Source organism: Ailuropoda melanoleuca, chromosome 4 (assembly GCF_002007445.2).
Source record: "Ailuropoda melanoleuca isolate Jingjing chromosome 4, ASM200744v2, whole genome shotgun sequence".
Lineage (NCBI taxonomy): Eukaryota > Metazoa > Chordata > Mammalia > Carnivora > Ursidae > Ailuropoda > Ailuropoda melanoleuca.
In genome coordinates, this window is record NC_048221.1 from 14,416,631 (window position 1) to 14,431,471 (window position 14,841).

At 42.0% G+C, this 14,841-nt stretch overlaps 2 protein-coding genes across 8 annotated transcripts in view; one reads left to right on the forward strand and one right to left on the reverse strand.

Moving 5' to 3' along the window:
• Nucleotides 1-643: 643 nt before the first annotated feature.
• Nucleotides 644-6,478, reverse strand: KIAA1143 (KIAA1143 ortholog). Its single transcript, XM_034658163.1, has 3 exons — nt 6,339-6,478; nt 1,867-2,011; nt 644-1,202 (listed from the first exon to the last, which is right to left on the reverse strand). Exons 1-3 carry the CDS (start codon nt 6,444-6,446, stop codon nt 988-990), a joined length of 468 nt encoding a protein of 155 aa, XP_034514054.1. The 5' UTR covers nt 6,447-6,478; the 3' UTR covers nt 644-987.
• A 53-nt stretch (nt 6,479-6,531) lies between these two features.
• The window catches only part of KIF15 (kinesin family member 15), a 66,080-nt gene continuing 57,770 nt past the window's right edge, over nt 6,532-14,841 (forward strand). For 2 of the 7 annotated variants that reach the window (XM_034658154.1, XM_034658153.1), the window contains exon 1: nt 6,610-6,725. Coding sequence is in view for 3 of the 7 variants with exons in the window: in XM_034658152.1 (XP_034514043.1) it covers nt 6,558-6,725; nt 8,002-8,035 (202 nt within the window). In the remaining 4 variants the exon portion in view is untranslated. Of the gene's footprint in view, nt 6,726-6,812; nt 6,945-8,001; nt 8,036-14,841 lie in introns of those variants that run through there. The other 5 variants (XM_034658152.1, XM_034658151.1, XM_002912752.4 and 2 more) reach the window with 5 other exon arrangements.

The window sequence follows — 14,841 nt, forward strand, 5'->3', positions numbered from 1 at the left end:
GCTATGAGCCTGCTTCTTCGTCTCCCACTCCCCCTGCTTGTGTTCCCTTTCTCGCTGGCTGTCTCTATCTCTGTCAAATAAATAAATAAAATCTTTAAAAAAAAAAAAAAGTCCAGAAGTTGGCAGTCTGTGGCTGGTGCAGCAGCTCCTTGAGGCATGCTATCAGAATCCAAGTGCCTTGAGTCTTTCCACTGTACCACTCAGAGAAAGGGTCTGCCTTCCTTAGGCCAAAAAATGGCTCCAGTACTCCTAGGTTTCGTGTATGTGCCCCAGAATGTGACAGGATGTAGCAAGGACAAAGGTTCGTGCCTGCCAGACCTGCTTTCTTGTATCAAACACCTGGTAGCTTTATTAAGCAGACTGCTACTTGTATCTCTCTTATAGTGTTATTAACTACAGTCTCCATGTTATACATTAGATCCTCTCTTCTATCAAGATCAATTGTTATTAGATGCTCACTTGTACAAGACCCACTTTTATCTCTCAAATTCCTAGAGCTGTTATATGGCTACCTTTAGCAGGAGCTGGGGAAGTATTCTTAACTAGGCACATTATCATCTTTCTCCTCCAAAGTGGGCTTCTGCTAATGAAGAAGATGCAACAGGTGATCTGTTTAATGACAAAATCCTCTATAGCAATTATATTAAGTTTTTGAATTTTACTGATCTGGAAAAATGCTCAGAATATAATGTCATGTGAGAAGCAGGACAGAAAACATATACAATATAATCTCAATTTTGTTTTAAAAATATAATTTACATACATACATACCCCACATGTGGGAGGGAGTTACAAAATGTTAATAGTAGTTAATATCTACAGAGTTAGCCTCATGTCAAAGGGGTACCGAGAGACAAATTTTTATCATACTAAATTTTTTCTGAATTTTCTATAATGAACTTGTATTATTTTAAATAGAAAAAAAAGTGTCACTTTAAAAAACACCCCATATACTCTTAAGAAAGATGAAGTCCAAAATATTTACACTTACTCAGTTTCATCTTCATTGTCAAAAGAAAGGAGGCAACTGTTTTTTATTTGCTTTTGTGAGTTCTTTTTAACTGAGTCCTGCTTATTTATTTCATCTTCATTTGCCTTCCTCTTTTTTGAGCTTGCTGTTAAACCTGAATATTTTTCATCCGAGGAATGCTTGACTGGTTTTCGATACATGATTCTTCCATCAACTACAGCCGGTTCTTCATCTGCAGCAAAAACAAAGGTAAAGAACTTTCTTCTCTCGTTATTTTGTCTTTATCAGAGACTCAAATGGCAAGAAGATCTCAGACGGTATTTAAGGATGTCTTGAGCCAGTTCTGGTCTTCTCCACTGTTTCTAGCTACACCCACAAATCATGCAGTCCCTTAATAAAAACTCACTTCCTGAAGTATTCCATCATGTTGCCAGTCCCCAATTAATTACAGTCAGGCTGTATTTTTAAGTATTACGAAGAGTGATTGTTTAGAACTCCAGCATTTTCCCTTAAAACAATGTAATAAATATTTAGGAAAAATGAAAACTATAGCACATAGGATATCATGCTTCAGGGATTGATTAAATACACCTCTGATGACTAATTTGTAAACCTAGCCACCTTTTTTTTTTTAACAGGATGTTTTTATTTAAATTTGCACTTAACCCTCATAACAACCCAGTAAGGTAGGTACCATTATAGTTCCCATTTTACTGATGAGGTAGCTGAGGTTGAGAGGAGAAATAACTTATTCAAGATCACACACCTGGTGCGTGTTAAAGCCAAAGTCTGAACCTAGGACTGTCTCCTTCAAACACACCACCCTATTACATAAGACAATTTCATATTCCAGGCTTCCTACATTGTTAGAAAAACCAGCTTACTTTCAGGCATACCTGCTTTAGCAGCCTTTATTTCTGCTTTAATTTTCATGACTTCTTCAACTGACAGGTCTCCCTTTTTTAAAACCACCACTTGGGGCTGTTCATCTTCTTTGTCACTGTGATCACCATCTTCATCTGGGAGCTGAGGCTGGATTCTCTAGGGGAAAACACAAACACAATATGGAGGCTGCTGACCTTGAACCAAATACAACTGTTGTCTCTGTGAAATACTGTGATGACTAAGTGACAAGGGTAACTTGATTCACTAAATCTATTTGGCCAAGAATTTTCAAGTAACTCTTTTTTTTTTTTTTTTAAAGATTTTTTATTTATTTATTTGACAGAGATAGAGACAGCCAGCGAGAGAGGGAACACAAGCAGGGGGAGTGGGAGAGGAAGAAGCAGGCTCATAGCAGAGGAGCCTGATGTGGGGCTCGATCCCAGAACGCCGGGATCACGCCCTGAGCTGAAGGCAGACGCTTAACCGCTGTGCCACCCAGGCGCCCCCTCAAGTAACTCTTAAGGGCCTAACCTTGCCACACTGGGGAAGAGGTCCACCCGCCAGTTACTCTGCAGTGCCTGCCCAAAGCGATTAATTTCCTTCTCAGCAGGACCCCAGCCTGCAGTTCCCATTGTCAGGGGCCCTCTGCTTCATGGACTGCCAGCATTCTCAGGGCATGCTGAACTGCTTCAGTTCTCTCTGCTCTTCATCACCTGTTTTCACTTCCATCTCTTCTCGAAGTATGACCAAAAAAAATAATCAACCCCAAAGTACAGAAAGCAGCAAGTAGAAGGTAGCCTTTCTCCCACTTATGATGATCTCTCCTCCCTTCCAATGGCTTCAGTTTGGTGAGCATCCTATCAACTGTTTTCTAAATGTATAAAAATATGGAAGTATAGAAAACATTCTGTATACAAACAGGATATTGTACATAGTACTATGTGACTTGCTTTCTTTTCTCTATGAAATTGCCCAAACATAAGAAAGTACAGAGAACACCAACAGAAACCATGTAGTCAGTATATACACGTAACAAGCAGTAACCTTTGGCCAGTTGATTCAGAGTTTCGAAAAAATGTCAGATACCATAAGAGCCAGCCCCTCTTCCCCAACTTTTTACTCAAAAGATTTCTTTGTATAATACTGTGGAATTATCTATTTTAAAGATTAAAAAAAAAAACATTTTATTTATTTGACAGAGAGAGAGACAGCCAGCAAGAGAGGGAACACAGGCAGGGGGAGTGGGAGAGGAAGAAGCAGGTTCCCCGTGGACGAGCCTGATGTGGGGCTTGATCCCAGGCAGACGCTTAATGACTGAGCCACCGAGGTGCCCCTATTTTAAAGATTTTGAAAAGATTTATTTGTCAGAGAGAGAGAGAGAGCAAGAGCACAAGCAGGGGGAGCGGCAGGAAGAGGGAGAAGCAGGCTCCCCGCTGAGCAAGGAGCACAAGGTGGGACTCGATCCCAGGACCTTGGGATCATGAATCGAGCCGAAGGCAGATGCTTAACTGACTGAACGATGCAGGCGTCTCTGGAATTATCTATTTTAAAAATCACTGCCTAGTATTTGTGTACATGGTCATCTCATGGTTTATTTGATCAGTACCCTGTAAAAAATTTTGTTTCTAGTTTTTTTTCTCACTATGCACACATTTTTGTTTACTTTTTCCTATGTACTTGTTTTTGTTCATTTTTGTGAATTCATATGTAAGATAAATTCCTGCAGGTGGAATTGCTGGGTTGAAAGGCAGTACACCCACCCCACATTATTCAAATAACTTGTTACTCCACCTCTCACAGAGCCTTCCTTGTCTCCCAAACAAGGCAACAAAGCCCTACAGGATCTGGGCTATGAACACAGCTTTATCCTATACCATACTCGTGACCTCTGGACTCCAGCCAGGCTGGAGGATTGCAGATCCATGAACATATTAGCTCCTTTGCCTTCCCTGTCTCTGAACAAGTTCCCAGTGCCTAGAAAGCCCCACCGCCCCTGGTCCACACCTACTCTAGCTGCCTTCTAGACTTAGATTCTTTAGAAGTACTTTCCTAATGTCGCCTCATCTTCTTTCTCACTGTGCATAGCTCATAGGGAGCATGTGCCATACTGAGTTATCCATATTTTTCCATCTGGTTCCACTAGGTGAGCTCCTCTGAGGTATTATGTGTTTCATCTCTGTATCTAGAGGCACAGAGCCTGGTGAACGGCAGGGACTCAAGGAGTTTTTCTTGATCTACTCATGAATGACTAATAAGATGAAAAATAATGAACTACCAAAAGCCCTGGCTGGCAAGTCACTCACAGGAACATTCGTTCATTTTGTCTACATCCCAGGTCTGCTCAATCACTTGACACAAGTACATTCTCTGTAGTAATATCCATGTTAGTTTTGCCTGTTTTTTTCTGAAAGATTCCAGTAAGTGACCACAAACTAGTAGGTAATTAATAAGTATTTTTCACCAAGGAAATGGGAAAATAAAATAATTCCTGGGGCGCCTGGCTGGCTCAGTTGGTAGAGCATGTGACTCTTGATCTTGGGGTTGAGTTCAAGCCCCACAATGGGTGTAGAGAGATTACTTAAAAATAAAATCTTAAAAAAAAAATCCCTGATGTTCATTAGCTTGAGAATCATTAATTCTTATTCTCTCTTTTTGTTTACACAACTGGCTGGAAAATAAGAGAAATGGTCAAATAAACAGCAGCTGCTCAAAGCCACTCCTGAATTAACTTTCAAGAAGGTGAATAAGGTAATTTAGCTTAATTATATAGTGATTTCCCATGAAACTCTTCTTTTTGTTAACATATCATTAGAACGATGGTTATACTGCCAACATGATTAAGAGTGCAGTTGGTTTCTCAAACACAGAAACATGGAGTATCCCTCTATGGAAGTCTCTTAACTAAGTCAGTCAGTCTAAATCACTGATATGAATTGGAAAGTGCCCCCCCCAAGGTCTCCTAAAATAGCATTCCAGGCTAGAATTATCAAGGTGTTAACAATGTACACACGATCATCACAAGGACCTCAACCAAACTATAAAAAGGTCTCATATTCTCATTTGTAAATCTTTCCTCAAATCTCATCTTCTTTGTCCTTATCACTGTTTTTGGTCCTGGGGAATCAGTCACTCCATGATCATGGAGTAACCAAAAATGGCTCGTTGCCTACTGAATAGGCCATGTGGTCTCCCCTCCAACAATTCTTCAATCACCTCTACACACGGTCCATGACTCGCCGTCTTTTTTTTTTTTTCTTTTTAAGATTTTATTTTTAAGCAATCTCTAACACCCAATGTGGGGCTCAAACCTACAACCTCTAAATCAAGAGTCACATGCTCCACTGACTGAGCCAGTCAGGCGCCCGCTGACTCACCATCTTTACACCTTTATCCACCCTTTCTGCCATCTCTACCTGCTGTCCTATCCGTGCTCAAGATTCAATCTAAGTTATCCCTTCCTCCGTGAAGCCTTGCCTGATAAGCACAGTCAATACAAATGGCCATCCACTACCTGATGCCAGGCCCTGTGCCAGGTGCTGGGAAAATACGGAAAGATTAAGATACCAACCTAGAGAGTTTGATTTAGTGATGGTGATACACGGAGAGCAAGTAGTTGCACTGCAAAATGAGGAATATCACAGATATGGTCAAAGTGAAGAGAAAAATAGAGAAAAAGTAATTGGAGGAGTTTTGAAGAGGTTCACAGAGGTGTAACCTGTGACGGCAGAGATGAGGCAGGCAGGAAGGTTATACAAGAATACAGTATTTTGAAGATCCATCTCTTTGTCCTCTCAGAGCCTGACACAATGCCTGGATTTAGCACATACTCACTGGATTGAGTAATTTCACACAAGTCAATCTTGTTTCCTTTTCTAAGCTCTAAGTGACTTGGGGAGTGGGTATTAATGAAAGTACTAGATAGAGTGCTAAATGAATTCTTTATTTCTCCACACAATCCCTAAGCATAAGTCTCTCCTATTGAAAGAAGTAAGGCAGGTTTTGATGTGAACCAGTTACGCCCCAGGAGGGCTCAGAAGTTGATTCCCACCGATACTGATTCCTAGACTATTCGGCTGTTGCCCTTTCCTGAAGCTCCTCTTCTTTCAGGTCATTTGATCAAGTGGCTCAGTTTCTTTATCTGGAAAACGGGACTAAGCTACCATTCATCCTGCTACCTACAGGTTTTGGGATAAGCAAATAAGACGCCTTTCTTAACCATTTACCAAGGACGAAGCGCTTTACCGGCGTCAAGTCATTTTCAAGAACACAATAGCACTACAAAAAACGACAAATAGCTTCCTAGGCATATGAGGCTGTAGTTGTTTGAAGAGGGCCATCCTGGACTCTGAGGCCCATCCAGATTCCGGGCTGGGCGCAGGTTGAGAGGAGGGACCCCTCAGCGCCTGGCCTCCAAGTCAAGGCAGAAGCCGGAAGTGGCAGGGCAGCTCGCGTTTCTGAGGTAACGCGACTGGCCTGGGCTCACCTTGGTTTCCACGGTAGGCCCTTCCCTGTAGCCGACCCGTTCCTTGAAGCGGGCCAGGAACGTCGGTTCGGCTGGCCGCACGTACGAAACCTGGTTCCGCTTGCTCATAGCTGCTCCCGGGAAGAAGAGGTTCTCGGGTCGCCTGGAGTTGGTACATTGGCTACGGCGCCTACTCGTGACGTCACGACGTCCCCGTCCCCTGGCCAGAGGCCGGGCAACATGGCGGCCTCCCTGCTGGCGTCAACGTCCGACCCGAGCGCCAAATTCAAATTTGCGGCCATCTTGAGAGTGCGGAATCCCGGCTCGCCGCGCGGCTGGAGGTGTGGGTATCCGCTGTGTTGGTCTTGGGATCCAGGGTTGAGGGCGCCATGGCGCCCGGCTGCAAAAGTAAGTAAGGAGTCCCAGCTTCGTGACCCCGTCCCCGCCCCCAAATACAGCAGGGAAGGACAATCCTCCCTGCCCAGGGTTCCCGGCCGGGCGTGAAGGGCAGGAGGGGACTGAGCGGCGTGGGGCGCTTGGGACCTCTCTGTCCCTCAGACGGACAATACGCGGCTGGAACGGCTGTCTTCCCTTCCATCTGTGTATTGGGCGCGAGCCACGAGCCAGGTACAGTTCTAGGCACTTGGGCTGAGCAGTGAACCGGAGAGCCCTCCTCCAGGAGCTTGGCGCCCAGCGACCTGCTGGTTTCTTCCTTCCCGTTCTCGGTTCTGCCGTTTCGTCGTACCCTATTCCCGTGTCCCGAGTGGGGCTGTCTCTATATACCCTTGCCTGAGGTTCTCACCTCCTCCTGGCTCTCATCACCTTCTGCGTATTTCCACACTACTGACTATCCCTGAAGAGAAGAACTTACTCATGTTCCAAGAGCATCTTTCTCTTCTGTAGGGCCTACTGTAGAATCTCTTTAGATAAGCCCAGGATTATCACAAATCCCTATTTTCTTCTCAAGGCGACCCATTCGGTTTCTTCCTGTTTTCTTGGAGAGGAGTACTGCCAGTTTTTGCTTTTGATAAACCCTCCGATTTTTCTTGGTCCTTTGAGGTTCCTGTGTACGTGCCACATCTCTTACATTGCCTAATCCTTTAAGAAGTCTTGTTTTTTTTTAAGCTGATTTTTAGCTAATTCGATGGATCTCGATGAATGGTATAAATGCTAATGAGGAGAGGCCTAGGTTAGAAGATGGGGGAAACTGAATTTTGGAGCTTTGACGAGTCTTCCAGCAACGTTAATCCTTCAAGCTGTCAATTTTAATTGTCTTCTGAGGTCTTCGTTGTTTCTTTGACGTTTTGGGTCATCACACCATTCACTGCCTACTACTCATTGTGCTCGCTCTTTCTGTCTAAAATGTTTCTCTTCTTTCTCCATTTTCGGTATTCAGGGAATTGTAGCACGCAAATTGGAACGTTTTTGAACTGAAATGTTCACTGGGCTTTCTGCACAACCACAGTATTTGTTCTGTAAATCTGGACTCAAACAAGAGAATTGATACCTGTGATATAATTAGAGCATCTGTTTACATAATGGAAAGTGACATTTGTGTGTCACTATTAAAGGACTCTGGCCTGTCTATGTACATCACTTTCTAGAAGTGATGGAAACAGGGATATTGATAACTCCCCTGTGTGAAAATAGTAATTTTCATGGGGAACTCTTCTGTTCCTTGCAGCGTGTTAGCAACGTTGAGGTTGATGACATCCCAGGTAAGAGCTGCTCGCATTCCCAGCAGTCCAGAGATCTGGAGCATGAATTGGAGAACTCACCCTGTGCTGTCCACAACTTTTACTTTTGTGCTGAGGAAGATTTTTTCCTGTGACACCATTGGCACCATGGCTTGCTGACTGTGAAATCAGAGAAATGAGAATGTGAAGTACAGTCCCAATGAAACTGAGTTTAAGATTCCCTTTCTGAACTGAATCATATTTGGTCAAATGATCCATCGATATTTATCTAGACTGCAGAATAAAGCATCTTATGGGTTGTTTTTTTTTTTTCTTTTTTTTTTTACAGCAGGAAGATTCCTTTAAAAAAAATTTTACTGTTTTGTTGAGGATTAATATACATACAGCAAAGGACACAGATCTTAAGATTACTATGCGATGAATTTTTGCATATGAATACACACTTGTCACTGCCACCAAGATCAAGAAATAGATTGGTTTCTATGCCCCAAAAAGTTCCCTGTGATCCTTACTAGTTAACAACTGTACTGATTTGCATCAGCATTGACTGGTTTTGCCTATTCTTGAACGTCATGTAAATCGTACAGTATTTATTCTTTTTGTTCTGGCTTTTACTGAACATTGCGTCTGAGCTCAGTTTGTGGTTGTCTGTAGCAGGTAATTCTTTTACATTGCTGGTTAGAGTTCCATCCTGTCAGTATTCCACAATTTACTTATTCTTTTTTTTTTTAATTTTAAGATTTTATTTATTTATTTGACAGAGAGAGCACAAGCACAGGGGAGCAGCAGGCAGAGGGAGAGAGAGAAGCAGACTCCCCACTGAGCAGGGAGCCCATTGCGGGGCTTGATCCCAGGACCCTGGGATCACGACCTGAGCTGAAGGCAGACGCTTAACCAACTGAGCCACCCAGGCGCACCTGTTTATTCTTTTGATGTACGTTTGTGTTTCTAGGTGGACTATTAGGAATAAAGCTGCTGTAAACATTCCTCAACATATTTTAAGGTAGACGTGTGGAGGACCTCAGAGCTAAAAGAATTTTACAGTGAATACCTAGTAGGAAGGAACCTTGTTGTGTCACCCTTTGACGGCAGCCACGTGATAAATTTTTATATTCTGTTTAACCTTTGCTTAAGATAGAGCATACTGAGGTCATTAAGAGCGTGCGCTTTGGATCCTGAATGCCTGGGTTCAAATGGCAGCATTTCTCAGTGACAGCATTGCCTCCGACCTCAGTTAGGCTTAATGCCAGAACAATCTACCTCTGTGTAATTTTTGGTTTCATTTTATCTCACTATTGGCTTACTAACTTGGCTTTTTTCTTTTCTTTAGTAAACATTTCATTTTGGAGTAATTTTAGGTTTATAAAAAAAGTTGTAACCCGTGTTCATCCAGGATCTTCTCAACTGGACTAGACCACCAGGGGCTCTATGGACTCCCCTCCCTGCACTTCAGACTTGAAACTCTAGGCAGTTGAGCTGGGGCAGTTGAAGGGCTCACTGCCTTTGGTTCCCACTCGCAGGGTCACTTTACTGTGCTCTCTGTTGTCCAATGTCTGAAACTCATTGCGTGTTTTTTCCCAGTTTCCTAGTTACTTAAGACAGACCAGTTAATCCAGTCTCTTTTATTCCATCATGGCCTTAAGTAGAAGTCTGGGTCTATTTTTGGCTCATCTTTACACCTAAGGTGTGGAAAGCTTGGGCATTTATTAGGGCCCTGAACCCCAAATTTTGTTCCTCATCTGTGAGTCTATTTGAAACTCTGCTGGAAATCTCAGCCTCTTAGCTGTAGCTCGCAGAGTCAGTAATGTCCTCGAAGGAAAGAGCAGCCTCAGATGCTGTGCTCACACCTCTGGATTTCCGTCTTCTCTTGGGTTTTGGCCCCATATGTGCTGACCACCTTGGCAGGTCTCCAGTGCCCCCAGGTAGATGTTTTCTAGACATTTTCTGCATTTCTGGTTGCTTTCAGGCAGGAGGATTGGTCAGAATTAAACTAGTCCTTTAGTTCTGGACTGTGCTAGTAAGGAAAGCCTTACTGTAATAAATTCAGTTTTATCCCAGGACAGAAAAAAATCTGTATCTGAGGAAGTAGAAAAAGTAGAAACAGTTTAAAATCAGTCTGTTGGCCTAAAGAAGGGCTAAAACTACAATTGAGGGTGGCGTCATCTTTTTTTTTTTTTTTTTTTTTTTTTTTTTGCTTCTATGCTCCTGCCTAACCCCTCAAATCCTGATTTTATTACTAATGCTAACATTTTTGGTGGTTTGAACCTTTCAATTTTGAGTGTTTAACAAAAAAACTTATGTAAAAATCTGCCTTCCGCTGTCCTCTTGAAGATTCATGGTTGTTGTAGATGATAGTTGTCTTAGTCTAGGCTGCTCTAATAAAAACAAAACTGGTGGCTTTTCAACGACGGACATTTATTTCTCACAGTTCTGGAGTCTGGGAAGTCTAAGATCATGGTGTCTGCATACTGGGTGTCTGGTCAAGGCCCACTTCCTCAGTGAGGCTCTCTTTTTGCCCTAATCTCACATGGTGGAAGGGAAGAACTACCTAGGGTGTCTTTTATAAGGACACCAGTGTCAGTCATGAGGGCCCTGACTTCAAGACCTAATCACGTTCCAGGGGCCCTCACCTCCTAATACCACACCCTGGGGGTTAGGATTTCACCGTGCGGATTTTGGGGAGATAGAAACATTCATACCATAGCAGAGATAAAGAGATGACTTATTCATCATTTGTATGGAATTACAGGTTGACTGCTTTTACTGTGGTACACTGCCTTTGTTTTTTAAAGATTTTTCATTTATTTATGAGAGAGAGAGAGAGAGAGTGAGACTGAGAGGGGGAAGGGGGAGAGGGAGAAGCAGGCTCCCCGCTGAGCAGGGAGCCTAACGCTGGGGTCAATTCCAGGACCCTGAGATCACAACCTGAGCCGAAGGCAGACACTTAACTGACAGCCACCCAGGCGCCCCATAGCGTGGTTCACTGCCTTTAGGTAGCTGAGGTGTAGATGCCTGTTTTGAACTGCCTCCCCCTAAGCCCCCCCCCCAAACTGTCTGAATACCTGTCTGACCCAAGCCTTTGTATTTTTTACTTACCTTTTCCTCTATCCGGGTATGTGACCTCTGCTCACATCATCTATCCTAGTCTTCATTTTCCTCCTTCCCCAGCTCTTCATAAGGATCAGACTTCAGCTTTCCTAACATGAAAGCCTTCCTTTCGTATTCTGGCATTCTCATTTGTTTTTATTTTTGCTAAAGGTACAGAGGGACTGTTTCTTTGCTGCCAACTCTTGTAGAAACTGTGTGAAGGGCTGGTGGGGACTTGGGCAATCTGGTCTATTTCCCACTTGACAGGCAATCATTTGCTTGAGGCTATAGCTGGAAAGGGTAGTTTCCAGAACAGTTGTTCTGTGGTGAAAATTTACTTTGAACTTCTGTGCTATGAAATGAAGAATAGAAATAAACAATAGAAAGAATAGAAATTAAGGTGTTTTTTTTTTTTTTCCTAGTATTAATTCATTCAAAGACATTTACTGAGTGTTTCTTGTGTGTCAGGCACTGCTCTAGAGACTGCTTTGCAGTTCATTTAGAAGAGAAAGAGAGTAAACTAAAATATGTTATGATGGCAGTAAGTCCTCTGAAGGAAAATAGGGCCAAGGAAGGGAGTTAGAGTGATAGACAGGTGGGTAGGTGGGGAAATAAGCTGGTGTTTCCCATGATGCAAGGTCATGGAATGCCTTATTGGGAAGACAATACTTGAGTAAATGCCTGAAGACGTGTTCCAGGCAGAAGGTACAGCATGTGTAAAGGTCCTGAAGTGTGACGCGTTCTAGAAATAAGAAATCTAGTTTGGTTGTGTGTGTGTATACATAATATTTTTTATGAGCTGTTTGAGTCTGAAATGGGGACATCATGTACCTTTACCACAAAATACTTCAGTGAGTAATTTCTATGAACAGGTGTATTCTGTTGGCCAATCACATTGCAGTGATCAAAATGAAGAAATTTTACCTTGATATAGTACTGTTATCTAATCCACAGTCTATATTTTACTTTTATCCTGTGTACCAATAATCTGTTTTATAGTTTTTTTTTTTTCTCTAGAGCCAGATCTCTCATTGCATTTAGTACTGATAACTGACATTTTTTTAACAGCTTGATTGATATGTAAGTCAGATACGGTACAATTCACCCATACAAAGTGTAAAATGGTTTTTAGTATATTCATAGATGTGTGCAACTATCAGCATAATCCATTAGCACATTTTCATCGCCTCAAAAGAAATCTCATATCTTCAGCCCTCCTCCTTCCCACCTCTCTATCCCCCACCAGCCCTAAGTAACCACTACTCTCTTCGTTATTCGAAGTGGCATGGTAAAGTCTCCAGCTGTCATTGTTGAATTGTCTACTTCTCCCTACTTTTCTGTCCATTTTCGCTTTGTGTATTTTGGTGATCTGGTATTAGGTGAATTATGTTTATATTTGTATTATCATTCTGAAGGATTGACCTTTGTATCGGTAGAAAATGTCCTTCTTTATCTCACTTATCTCTTTATCAACATTTTTTGGTGGTTTTTTAAAATCTGTTTTGTCTAATACCAGTGTAGCTACTGCAGCCTTCTTGCGGTTGCTGTTTGACTGAGATATCTTTTTTCATCGTTTACTTCCAGTGTGTTTTTATCTTTGAATCTAAAGTGTGTTTCCTGTAGGTAGTGTATAGTTGGAGCATGCTTTCTCAAGTAGTCTGGCAGTCTCTGCCTTTTGATTGGGTTATTTAATCCATTCACATGTTATTGGTATAGTTGGATTTACATGTGCCATTTTACTTTTTGTTTTCTATGTGTCTCACATCTTTTATGTTCCTCTGTTCCTCCTTTACTGCTTTCTTTTTTGGATTTATTTCTTTATTTTTTAGTGGTTGCTCTAGGGTTCTACATGCGCGTCTTATCAGAATCAGCTTCAGATTCATTCATACTAGCTTAATTCCAGTGATATAAACATTATTCCTATGAAGTTCTATTCCTTCTCACCCCTTTTTTTGATATATTGTTAAACATACTAAATTTAATAATGTTATAAACCCAACAGTACATTGCTGTAATTATTACTTTACCAACTTTAGTCACTTCCTCGGGCCAGTACAGCTTTGCTCCTACCCACCTTGTATGTATATTACGTTCCTATTTATTGTAGACCCAACAATACATTATGTACATTTTATTTTATTTGTTTTCTTTAAAGATTTTATTTTTTAAGTAATCTCTACAACTAACGTGGGGTCAAACTCACAACCCTGAGATCATGAGTCACGTGCTGTATCAACTGAGCCAGCCAGGCACCCCCATTGTGTACATTTTAAAGCAACAATACGTTATGTACATTCTAAAGCTTTAAAAATCCATTAAGAGAAGAAAGGAGGAAAAAAATAGACATTTTTACTGTCTTTTTGGCTATTATATCTTTGAAATTTTTTCGCTTTTTATCTTTTTTTCCTTCTGGCGCTCCCCATTACATGTATATTAGTGTGTTTGGTGGTGTCCCACATTTTTCTGAGGCTGGCTTCATTTCGCTTTCCTTCAACCTTTTTTCTGTCTGTTCTTTGGCTTGTATAGTTTCTGTTGATCCGCCTTTGAGCTTGCTTATTTTTTCTTCTGCCAGTTTACATGTACTGTTGAGTCCATCTAGTGAATTTTTACCTCAGTTATTATACTTTTTGAATTGCAGAGTTTCAGTTTTTCAAAATAATGTCTATATTCTCTATTTGCTGGGGCATTGTCATCCTTTAATGCTTTAATTATGATTTCCTTCAGTTCTGTGAACATGTTTATAATGGTTACTTTGAAGTCTCCCAACATCTGGATGCTATCATAGGCAATTTCTGTAGCCAGCTTTTTTTTTCCCCCCCTCCTTCATGGCTTATACTTTCCTGTGTCTTTGAATGCCTTGCATTTTTTTGTTGGCTACTTGACATCTTAGATAATAAATTATAGCAGCTTTGGATACTGGTCTCTCTACCCTCCAGGGGTTGTTATTTGCTTGCTTGTTTAATGACTGACTGGATCATTTTAGTGACATCTCTTTCCCTCTCACAAGCCTCTGATGTTGCTCCTGAGAGAAGTTCAGCTTGGGGTATACCTACAGTCATCCTGATGACAGTGGTTTTGGTGGGGATCTGTTTCTCTCTTTCCCTGGCCACACTTAGTTCTTAAACTTCAGGAATACCAGCTAATTGCCCTTTTTTGAACAATGCCCAGAACATTGCCCTACAAATTAATCTAATTAGATTCTTCCCCGCCCCCCTTTTTTGAGGGGGAGGAGTAGAGGGAATGGAAACGAGAGAATCTTAAGCAGGCTCCACACTCAGCCAGGGCTTGATCTCGTGACCCTGAGATCAAGACCTGAGCCGAAACCAAGACTCATACACTGGACCAACTGAGCCACCCAGGCACCCCTGATTCTTGCCCCTTGGAAGGAAAAGTTTCTGAGATCTGTGTTTGATACTTGTTTTGTCCCAGTAAAGCTGCTCCCAGCTGTCTGAGGCTCCAGTTCTCTCCTGTAAATTAATAGGCCTGTGGTTTTGTTTGTATCTCCTAATGGCCTCGCACTACAGCCTTCACTGTTCTTGAGTGTGATTAGGCTTGAACTTCTCCATGCTCTGTTGGAAATGAGGTCAGCTCCTTTGGAGCTATATGCTTTATGGTGCGTTTCTCCCCTGAGGCAAAATCTCTGAGCCTAGACTCTGGAGCTGGGGGTAGGGACGATGGTAATCTTCTTTCAGAGTGACACCTTTGCTCTAGCGGCTGCGTATTTGTTGGGGAGGGGAGTG

Bases quoted from the DNA above. Each gene is read 5' to 3' on its own strand.
- KIAA1143 (XM_034658163.1), bottom strand. From the start codon at position 6,446: ATGAGCAAGCGGAACCAGGTTTCGTACGTGCGGCCAGCCGAACCGACG. The intron at 2,012-6,338 runs GTGAGCCCAGGC...GTTTTCCCCTAG, and splicing joins GGCCTACCGTGGAAACCAAG to AGAATCCAGCCTCAGCTCCC. The intron at 1,203-1,866 runs GTATGCCTGAAA...TTTTTGCTGCAG, and splicing joins AATAAAGGCTGCTAAAGCAG to ATGAAGAACCGGCTGTAGTT.